This window comes from Camellia sinensis, chromosome 13 (genome assembly GCF_055761805.1).
Source record: "Camellia sinensis isolate YWXY chromosome 13, ASM5576180v1, whole genome shotgun sequence".
Taxonomy (NCBI): Eukaryota; Viridiplantae; Streptophyta; class Magnoliopsida; order Ericales; family Theaceae; genus Camellia; species Camellia sinensis.
The window spans coordinates 89,664,974-89,676,746 of NC_138973.1; the positions used below are offsets into that span (position 1 = coordinate 89,664,974).

Below are 11,773 nucleotides of genomic sequence, written 5' to 3' on the forward strand. Positions count from 1 at the left end.
TTTTTTTTAAAATTAATCTTTTATTTCAATTAAATTTTTTTCAAATATTTTTTTTCCCAATTAAATTTTTTTTCAAATAATTATTTTTTCAATTAATGTTTTTTTAAATTAAAATTTTTCAATTATTTTATTGTTCAAACCAAACGCGTTTGTAATTTATGTTTTTCTAAAAATAAATAAAAACAAGTTTATAAAAATTTTATAAATATAAACAAAAAACGTAAACGTTACTAAACGCTACCTTAGTATTTAAGGATAGTTTTTTTATTTTTATTTTAAGGTTTAGAGTTTAATTCTTAAAATTTATTTATTGTTATTTTAGTAAAATAAAAAAAAATAAATTTTATCCCTAAACACTAAGATAACGTAAATTTTTAGAAATTTATTTTTATTTTTTGGAAATTTATTTTTTAGAAATTTATTTTATTTTTTATGAAATAAATTTATTGGACCAACTGTTGATAACTGTTGACTTACTTGATGTATCAGTTGGTCCAATAGCACGCCAAACAGCAATATCATTTGTGTATTGAAAGCGTGGTTCACAACCATGCTTTCAGAAGAAAAAAAAATAAAGCGCGGTTTGTAACCGCGATTTCTTAATCAAAAACGCATTTTGTAACCATGATTTTAAGACTTCCCAAACTTCAAGCGAGATAGGCGCACCGCCATTGAAATCGTGATTGTGAACCACATTTTAGCCTATTTTAAGAATTCTTTTAAAACTAAGCTTAGTTTGGAAATTGAATTAGTATTTTGACTTATTTAGGGAAATGCCCCAAAAATTTTAGGGTCTTGCCAAACACAGCACAGTACAGCACAGCATAGTCCAAGTTTCCAAATGTCACTCGATCCAAACCCTATATAAATTAGCGCAGAAGATGATCCCGACTCTGGCCGATCCGCTTGGACTCAACGAGTTTCGCTCTTCACTCATCGTTTAGGTTGCTAATAACAGAGTGCTGCTTGAGAGAGAGAGAGAGAGAGAGTTTAACTCGGTCTGCAATGGAGTCACCTTCACCATCACCATCACCATCACCGGTGCCGAGAAAGCGAGGCAGACCGAGGAAAGAGAAGCCCAAGGAGGAGAGAGAAAGAGAAGAGAGTGTTGCAGAGAAGATGAGAGAGAAAGCCGAGAAGAAGCCTCAACAACAACAACAATCCCCCATTGATGATAAGTATAGCCAGTGGAAATCTCTCGTCCCTGTCCTCTACGATTGGCTTGCCAATCACAACCTTGTCTGGCCCTCTCTCTCCTGCCGGTAACATTTCTTTCTCTCTCTACATTTATATGTATATATATATATATATGTATATGCATATGTTTGGTGTGCTTGGGGTTTGTGTTAGTGTGCTGCACATTCTAGGGCTTCCAATCTGTTTGTTAGCTTGAAATGTGCTCTATCAGGATTTTTAAATAATTTTTTTTTTTGGGTTCATTGTAGGAGTTTAATGGAATTACAGTCTGTAAATACCCTAGGTCAGCTTTCAGTTTTCAGCTTTCAGTTTGTTGATACATATACTTTTATACTATTATATAATGCACACAACTCGCTATGAACAATGCACAATTTTGATTTCTGAAAAACCTACTACAGTTCTTCACTTTTCCCAAAGGGCTAATTTCAAACTTTTATCACCAAATTTTGTTATTTATTTATTTTTTTTTACCCCTAAACTATCAATTTCATGTATTTAGTTCCTTAAGGTTCTGATTTCAGTTCATGTGGTCCAATTGAAAACGATTACACAAATCAGTAACTGTAGAAGCTCAATTTGATGAAATAAAAAAGTAGGTAAGAACTTGAACAACTTAAATAATACGACGAAACACGCATTTTTCGTACTAGTTTGAACAAACTACATCCCCACAACCAATTTAATGGGTGATTGGTTGTATGGTTTAATTTGTCCAAAGTATAAAATTACCTTTGAGCCCATCAAATTAGGCTTCAATGGTTAGTGAGTTGTACAATCGTCTTAATTAGACCACATGAACAGAAATTAAAAAAAAATAAATTAGGGATTAAATAGATAAAATTTATACTTTAGGGATGAAATGAAATAAATGGTGACAGTTTAAAAGATAAAAGTGAAATTAAACCTTTCCCCAAATGTTTATGTTGCCTAGCTGTTACTATAAGGATCAAAAAGTAAAATCATTGAATCAATAACTGGTATCCACCATCCACGACTCTCTCTCTTCTCACCCGTGATTTCCTCAACACGAGTTTGCATACACTTTTAGTGTATATTTATATACACATGTATCTACATGCATTCGTTTGACATCATAGGTTGGGGCTAAAATAGGTACAAAATGACAAAATAGGCTAAAAAGCCTCCAAACCATAGTCATTTTCAATTTCTCTCTCAAAAGTTGAAAAAGCCAAAAAATCCATCCCAAATGAGACTTTTTAACCCAGGTTAAAATAGCCAAAAGCCAACCCACTTCCCAAACAAAGGTGCATTATGTGATTTCATTGGCATTTTCTATTGCTGTTTCTTTGATGATGAAAGAATGAAGAGGTTTTTGGGTATGATTTTGTGGATGAGTGATGGAATTTTTTGGTTTGTTTGTGTTGATTTGTTCTAAATTTTGCTGTTTGGGTAATGGGTTTAATTTTCTTGTGACTTGTGAGTGTAGGTGGGGTCCACAACTCGAGCAAGGGAAATTCAGGAATTGTCAACGTCTCTACCTGTCTGAGCAGGCAAGCTATTTTTTAGTAGCTGTTATGGTTCATTTATTTTTTGGAGTTTGTCCGCTATTGTATTTATTGATCTCACTCTTTTAGTTTGTGTATAATGTGTTGTGAGGTTGTTGTAAATCTAATAGCACTAGCTGAAGTATTGGATTTAATTGTAATTGATCTTTTGGCCTGCAAGAATCATTGAATGGAATTTGCTTTCATTTTCTAACCTTTATTTATTTATTTGGGGAAGTTTGACATTGATAATATTAGTAGCAATAGGGCATCTGATCATTATGAATGACTATTCAATTCCACTGGTCATTGCCAAAATGACAATGCTTAACATATAATTTGGCATGCTGCAGTGCCAAAATATCAAAATTTGACAATGTTTCTCCATTGGTGCAAATGTAGACCGTTGTTTATTTTTGTCCACCGGATGTCTTACATCCAGACTGTTGGATCAAAATCCTCTCTTGGGTGACCTGAGTTAGCACAGATGGCATTGGCAAACCTATGGCACAAGGCTTGGCGCTATTTTTTTAGCAGTCTTTTTAGCAGGCTGTTGGAGAAGGTTTTTTTGAGTGGAGTTGCTCTTTACTATATCTAAGTCTTATATATGAGCTTTTCTATTTGTTAATCCAAAGATCTCCAGTAACATGCATTGCATTTTACAAGTTTGGCTGCCTCTTCTCCCCCTTTTCCCCTTCCCCCTCTCTTTGGCTCACTCTGACTATTGTGACAGACTGATGGCAGTGTTCCAAATACTCTGGTCATATCAAATTGTGAAGTTGTCAAATCTAGGGTTGCAGCTGCAGAGCACATAGCACAGGTCTTGTTTCTTTTTTTATTTTTTATTTTTAAGAAATTGTTAGTTTTTATGTTCATGAACTATTCACCTGTAGTTCCTGCTTACTGTTGCACTGCTTATTTTTTCAGTTCAATGAAGAAGCACGCTCACCATTTGTGAAGAAGTACAAAACTATCATACATCCTGGAGAGGTATGACCTATGCACATATACAAAAAAAACCCAAGCACAAGCAAACTGATCACAAAAATTTGTGTGCATGACATGTTTGTGTTGTGTGTGACACGAATCATTGTGAGAGTTTAATGCAGTTTCAGTAAGAAAATTCTCTCACTGTTTGTTATTAAAATTTTATTCTCCGTACACCCCTATTATGAAATATTCTTTGCGTTTTTGGTGGCAAAACATAAACACTATTTATTTATTTATTTATTTTTTTGTGTAACTTAAATAAATTTTGAAAACACTGTTTCAATTCCCAACTAATCTCTGGGTCATCAACACTGCCATTGAACTGCTGCCCCCCACAATTGACACAATCTGACTGCATATTGGATGTGCCTTTTCATCCATGTTAACACATGTGCTTGTTCATCATCCATTCATAGAACTTGAGGCCCTTCAATTTTCTAAAATCCAAGTGACATTGTTCAATTATATCTTATTGAATAAGTAAGCAACTGAATTGTATTCAGTTAACTCCCATTTCTTATTGACTTAACCAATCAACTTGCTATTAGACATTTATGCTGAATTCGATAATTCTAGCAAAATAATTTGCCATATTTTACTTTATTTATTATTATGAGAATCGATCCTATTGTGATGCAAGTGAGGTGTAAGATATAATTTGTGTTTGGTGTATGAAAAATGGAAAAGGATACTCTACATGCAATTTTTATCTCATTATTAAATTGATTAATGTCATTTTCCATAATCACTGAACATTCCATTGCAGGTGAACAGAATCAGGGAACTTCCACAGAACAAAAATATATTAGCAACCCATACTGACTGCCCTGAAGTAAGTGATTAAGGTTTCATACATTCTATGCAAGTATTCTTTGAAAGGCTTGCTGTGTAGTGATCTGGTTTAACTGGTTGGAATAAAAAGTTTGCCTAATTTGCTAACTTTTCTGTCAGGTTCTCATTTGGGATGTTGAAGCACAACCTAACCGTCAAGCTGTCCTTGGAGCTGCTGATTCTCATCCAGATTTGGTGTGTACTGTTTTGCCTACAACAGTTTGTGTGTTCATGGTCTTGCATTCATTAAGTACCATATGTTTTTCACTTTCCCATATAACAATTTTTATTTTTGGTCATTAACAAGTTAGTTTCCTTTCAGTCTTGAATTGGTTATGTTGTGTATGTCATTCACTTTGTCATCTAATCAAATCAGTGACTATTGTTCTTTTTGCAACATATTCCACTTTATACAAGAGAAATGGTCTTTCTTATTTTTGGGCTCCGGGAAAGGGTTGGTTGACTGCTGCGAAAAACTGAAGTAGCCTTTTTAGTGCTTTCTTGTGAAATATATAATTTGTACAATGGTTGGGATCCCCTAACTATGCCACCAACTATTTGCAGGTACCAAAAAATTTTGAACTATTAGATGAATAACATTTGTAATTTTTTGTTTTTTGACAACACTAATAAAGAGAAGTCAATCAATTTGGAAGTGTATTCTTATTAAGATATTTTTGCATTTGCCTTGCATATTGAATTTAGGAATCTCTCTTTCTCTTGCTCTCTCATGCCCTTTGAATGCATACCCATTCAATACTGGTCTTGGATAAGTGCTTTGCAAATCATTGACCTTTCTGTAATAAAAATTTATGTGATATATTTTCAGTTATTCTAGATCCACATTAACAAAGTTTAGAAAGTTTTTTTCGACTGTGTGCTGTTATATAAATTATGCTGGCCTCAAAGCATACCCAATTGGTGACCAATTTGATATGTTTAAGAGAGCATCTGTTGTCCATTAATTTAATAGTCTGCATCTCTTCTAAAAAATGCATCAAATTAATGTAGAAGTTTTCCCTTTGCAGGTATTGACCGGACATCAAGAGAATGCAGAATTTGCTCTTGCTATGTGCCCTACTGAGCCTTTAGTGCTCTCTGGAGGTTCATAACTTCTAGTTGAAATTTTTGTATATATATATATATTTTTTATTTCAATCCTCAAACATCTGTACAAATTGTTATCTGGTTATTCGCTAAATGAAATATCACTCAAGATACTCCTTTGTATATTAAAAAGGCAGTTGCATGGTTGGGTTGTGTATGCCTTTTGTTCTTATACGGTTTGTAACGTAAAAAATATCTTGTTTATATTTTTACATTCTGTAGTATGTCTATATTTCTGTTAGACATTACGGGATTCTGATACAATAACACTATGTTTTGACATTTAAAAGTTTCAGTAGGATGCTGTATTATTGGAAAACTTCTCTCAAATTTTGAATTGTCTGTGTAGTTTACTGTTATTGACTGCTGTTGTTTTTCTCCCCAATTAAGTGAATCAATAAATTTAGTTCTAAGTGAGAAATGTTTGTGGCAGGGAAGGACAAATATGTTCTTTTGTGGAGTATTCAAGATCATGTATCAACATTGACCTCAGATGCAGCCACCAGGCCTACAGGATCTTCTGGGGCAATCATTAAAGCTACCGATAACCCTTCCATTGGGCCGCGTGGGATCTTTCAAGGGCATGAAGACACAATTGAAGATGTCCAGTTTTGTCCATCGAGGTAACTTCATGATCTTGGTTTGACTGTTTCAGTTATCTAGTCTCTGTATCTGTCTCTGTCTGTCTGTCTCTCTCTCTCTCTATATATATATATATATATATGTGAGTGTGTGTTTGACCTGATTTCTATTCGAAGATCCTATGATTGACATTTTTCATCTTGATATTGCATTTGGTAGCAAGAAGTTAATCTCAATTCACCTAATTTTTTTTTTAGTTGGTTTCTTAGGTTTTTGTTTGGGCCTTCTGTTTCTGACTTTTATCTAACTTTGATGAAGTGTGCAGGAGTTTTGTAGTGTAGGCGATGATTCTTGCCTAATATTATGGGATGCACGAATTGGCTCTAGCCCAGTTGTCAAGGTCAGAAACATAACACTTTTTTTAGTGCGTGGTAGCTTTTGCAAAACGTCATTGTATTCATAAAATGTATAATACACTGAGGTCAAAATTGCAAGATACAGCCGTAGAAATGTATTCATAAAATACACTGCATGTGTCTTCAGCAAAAAGCTTTAAGCCATCTATCAAATACTGTTCTAGGATTTTGCTGCTATTGCTGGAACAAGAAGGGATATGTGCTCAATGGACATCTAATGTCTCAATTAGTCAATGAAATTAAATTAGGAAGTACCATATATTTAAGTTCTGTTATGGGTTGATGTTTCCCTGTCCTCAAATTTGAGCACGCATTATATATTGTCTTCTTTTAATCGTTATTATAATTCTCGTGGAATTGTGGTTGCAACTATTCCCTTACTCATGAACAGAACAGGGTTAATATGTCTCCTTTTTTGGTTAAGATTTTAATTACCAATTTTTTTTCTCCTTATACATAATCTTACATTAAGTTTGATGCAAAATGATTAGTCTGGAATTCAAGTTATTTGGTTTCAGAATTATTGTACCATTGATCAGAAACCATTCTTTTCTTTTCTTCTTCTCTTCTTTTTTATTATTATTTATTTATTTTTAATTTTTACAGCAGCTCAGAAAACATTATGTGTGTCGTTTTGTGTTTCCTGTTTTTAATTGTTCTTTTTTGCCCCCTTGTTTGCTGACCTTGCCTGATGATGATTTGAAAATTATTGGCCGCGAAGCTGTATTGTGGACTAAAGTTGCTCATAAATAACCATTCCCACTTTCATGTCAACCTATCTTTGTTACCAGTACATCATCGTTCATTTTCCTTTTTTCTATGATTTTTTGAACCATGCTCACCTGTATTAACCCTCCCTCTCTCTTTTAGGGAATCTAACCTTACTATTATATTGTTGGTGGTGAATAGGTTGAAAAAGCTCACAATGCTGATCTTCATTGTGTTGACTGGAACCCCTATGATGAAAACCTAATTCTGACTGGGTATATTCTTATTCCTCTTACTTTTTATACATAAGCTGAATTATGGAATTAAAGCTGGGGTATGTGACATACTTTCAAGTTTAGCGTGTATTTTCTGTATAAATTTGGGTTTGTGATAATCTTAGGTGCTTTTGTTTTGCTTTGATGTCATTTCAGGTCTGCAGATCAATCTGTTTGCATGTTTGATCGCCGAAGTCTAACTTCTGGTGGAGTAGGATCACCTGTCCATAAGTTTGAAGGTCACAAAGCTGCTGTTCTCTGTGTGCAGGTCGTAACCCAGTTTCCCCTCTCGTTCATTTTATTTATTTTATATCTATTCACAGCAAGGTATGTATAGAGCATGCTGTGCTGCTATGTCTGGAAAAGTCATCTGTCTTTCATTCATTTTTTACCTAAACTTTCCATCCATATTACAGTGGTCACCGGACAGGTCATCCGTCTTTGGGAGTTCTGCGGAGGATGGTTTCTTAAATATTTGGGATTACGAGAAGGTGTGAAAATACTTCTATCCTCACTATTACCCTTCTTCTTCTCTCTCCCTCTCTCTCTCTCTCTCTCTGAGGAAGTTTCACATCCATAATCCTTTGATTTGGGTATTTTTTGAAACACTACATGTCATTGTCATTGTCATTGCCCATGTCTTGTTCAAGTTGTCGTTTGTTAGCAACAAAGATGTATTCTGCAGATTCATATGGCAGAATGTCATTTTTTTTCAGCATCTACTGACATAAGGAATCCGTCTGGGTTTTTGCTGTCCCCCCCTCTTGTGTTGTGCCTCTGAGCATTTTATTGAGTTTGATATGAGTGTCATCTGAAGGACAAAGTTAATGCATACCGGGAGGGTATTATTACATGGTCTTGGGTAGAACTTAATTCCAAAAACTAGCTGCTGAGGTGATGGTACCTCACACTTATATGCTTCACATTGCTTTTATACCCAAGCAATGTGAGACTTTGCTTCACACACTCCCTCACGTGCAGTGTGCTCATTCAGCAGCACCTGCCGCATTGTGCAGGCCAGGGACACACACCGTACCCATTTTTGAGTATGTCAGCTTTAATATTATGTTACACGGACTAGGGTAGAACTCAACCCCAAAAGCTAGCTGTAGAGGTAAGGGTGTCCTCATGTTCAGAAACTGATTCTCAGCATGCAAAAATTGCTCCATCTGAAGGCTTTTTGTACGTATCTCTATGCAATGTTTTTTTTTTTTTTTTGGGTTTAGGGGGGGGGGGGGGTTTGGAAGATGAAACACTTCTCGACAGCATGACCCGTACCAAAAAAGTGGTGTATGTCAAATTTTTCAATAATTGAACAGCGTACTTGCAAGTAGATTTTCGCTGTTTTGCAACTGTTGATTTCATGAAGTCTTCTGGCTGATTACATTTCTTGTTTTGTGTAAGAAAATTACTTTTGCCTAAATCCCCTTGCAGGTTGGTAAAAAGAAGGAAGGTGGAGCAAGTGCACCAAATTCTCCTCCAGGATTGTTTTTCCGACATGCTGGGCACAGGTTTGAAATTGCTTACCTTTTCAAACAAAAATAAACAAAGCCTTCTGTGGTCTATTTGGGATTTAAATTTTCTGAAATCTTTTGGTTGTTCCACTGTACAAGAGACCTTAGTTGCTAGTAGGTGATGCAATACGACCTGGCCATCCACTTTCCTTTGTAGCTCCTAATTAACGAGTTGCTCATTTTGAGTGGCCTACAAATCATTACTTCTATGGATTCCTTCTTTTTTTTTAAAAAATATATATATATATATATTTGGTGACATATACAACATAAAGGAGGCATTGACCTGGAAAATTTGGAACAGAAAATGGGTGGCTTAATTCCACCTCTAATTTCTGTTGATCATTGTTTGTGTTCGTGCGTGCTCTTTTTTATCTTGTTGAGATAGTCAATTTGTTATGTTTTGAAGCTCCAAGAAGAGTGAAAACGTAACTAGATCAGATGGAATGTTTGTATGTGCTGTTGGGCTTATAATAAAACGAAAATCAACTTATAATATGCATTGGCTTGAATATGTGGTTAATTGTGTGGGCTTGAATGTGCTCGCTACAATCTCTTGTGGTGGTGGTGATTTTATTTATTTATTTATTATTATTATTAGGGTAAATTACAAATACACCCCCTAAGGTTTGATTAAAATACAAATCGTCCCCTGCAGTTTTGAAAATTACATTCCGCCCGTGGAGGTTTCTAATTTCACAACAAATCATCCTTTTTATTAATAATCATCAAATCAATTAACAGTTTTAATGATATTAGAAATATGTTTCAATTAACAATTTAGGTAATTTTATTATTGTATAGGATAACAATTATGAATTTTATTTTTTTAGTTAATTCTGTTAAATAAATTTTTTTAACAAGGGGGTATTTGTAATTTTCCAAACCACAGAGGCAATTTGTACTTTAAGCAAACTTTAGGAGGTGTATTTGTAATTTACCTTTATTATTATTATTATTATTATTATTAACAAGGAATCTCCCACATCATATTATGCTATGCATTATGTAGTTTTGTTCATTATTATCACATATCAAATCAAATTGGGAATTGTTTTGCTAAAATAGTGAATCGTTAATCGAATCAAATTGTGAATCATAATATTCATTTTATTATATATATATATATATATAAATACACACTTGGAATGATGGAATATACTAATTTAGTAAGATCTCTTTTTTATATCTTGTGAAGTGGCAAAAACGACGTTTCATGCATTATGTCAAAAACAAAAATAGAACTAAATCACAATGAATTACACTTCCAATTCAATAACATGATTTGAATCATTTTTGTTGAAACTCATATCTAATCACTCAATAGCCGATTCAACAACACGATTTAAATTATTTTGGTTGAAACTTACATCGAATTGTGAATCGTACGATTCCAACAACCATGGATTTGTTATTCTTGCACGGTTCAATTTATTGATCAAATAATTGTATAGTTTGTTCATGGTTTTGGCTGGTAGAATGCTTTTGTGCTAGAAGTCTTATTCAACTCCAAAATGTTTCACTTCTTTGATGTACATCCAGAGACAAAGTTGTTGACTTCCACTGGAACGCAGCTGATCCATGGACAGTTGTTAGCGTATCTGATGACTGTGATACCAACGGTGGAGGTGGAACACTACAGGTAACAGGGTTTTCTTCCTCTTCCCTTTTCTTGACATTTAGCCCATGTTTGATTCACAAACATGATTAGGCATGATAATTTATCCTGAGGAGGGTATTTTAAATTTTTTTCAACAAAAGTGTTATCAGGGACAATAATTGTGCTGGGGAGTATTTATCCTGAGTCAAAAAGTTTAATTCAAATACAGGATTATTTAATCTCGGGATTATTTAGTCCAATCCCACCCCCTTATCTGCAAATCAAACATGGCCATAGAGTTCAACTGGTAGATAGATGTACTAAATGTATAATGTTCTCTACAGATATGGCGCATGAGCGATTTGATTTACAGGCCTCAAGAGGATGTTTTGGCTGAGCTCGAGAAGTTCAAATCACATGTCATCGAATGCGCTCCAAAGTCTTGAATGCATGCAGGACGTGCCAATCGTATTTCTTTATTTCTTAGCTCTAACACAATTTTTATATATATTTTTTCTTTTTTTTATTAGGAAAAAAAATGTTGATATGAATCAGTGACAGAATAGTTTAGACTAATTTTAGCTGTTTCAGATGCTGGAAAATATGAATCGAGTATTGTTGGATAGCTTATCTATATTGTTGGGCTCATTACCTAACCGTTTAAGTTTTTAGAATAACTGATGACTTGACAAGACACAAGAGCTCTGGCTGGGGGTGTTTTTGAGTTTAAGTCTCACTGTTTTGCATTTAATACCCGTTTGTATAATTTCTTCGATCGTTTGCATTCATTCTTCTCTACATGTATAGATATGGATAAGACGAAATTATACATGAGGGAGGGTGTTGGAGAGCATAAATTCTTGGTCCCTTTTTTAAACCACTTAAATTTTTTAGACAATGTTGGTGAAATCTTAGGCTGGAGTTTTTCCTTTGCATTTGGTCCTATTTTGCCTTATTTCTTCTCTCATTTGCTTTCGTTCTTTTTTGTATGTATGAATGTGAATGTTTGGTCTTTGCATTATTTCTTTTTCTGATTTGCTTTTGT

The 11,773-nt window shown here is 34.2% G+C and overlaps 1 protein-coding gene across 1 annotated transcript; it reads left to right on the forward strand.

The window, feature by feature from the left end:
• The first annotated feature begins 740 nt into the window (after positions 1-740).
• Positions 741-11,479, forward strand: LOC114285090 (WD-40 repeat-containing protein MSI4). The gene is made up of 15 exons (XM_028228084.2): positions 741-1,262; positions 2,648-2,711; positions 3,439-3,525; positions 3,633-3,695; positions 4,462-4,527; positions 4,647-4,721; positions 5,555-5,630; positions 6,067-6,256; positions 6,534-6,615; positions 7,541-7,614; positions 7,771-7,882; positions 8,031-8,105; positions 9,049-9,125; positions 10,671-10,770; positions 11,073-11,479. Exons 1-15 carry the CDS (start codon positions 1,006-1,008, stop codon positions 11,172-11,174), a joined length of 1,500 nt encoding a protein of 499 aa, XP_028083885.2. The 5' UTR covers positions 741-1,005; the 3' UTR covers positions 11,175-11,479.
• Positions 11,480-11,773: the final 294 nt, after the last annotated feature.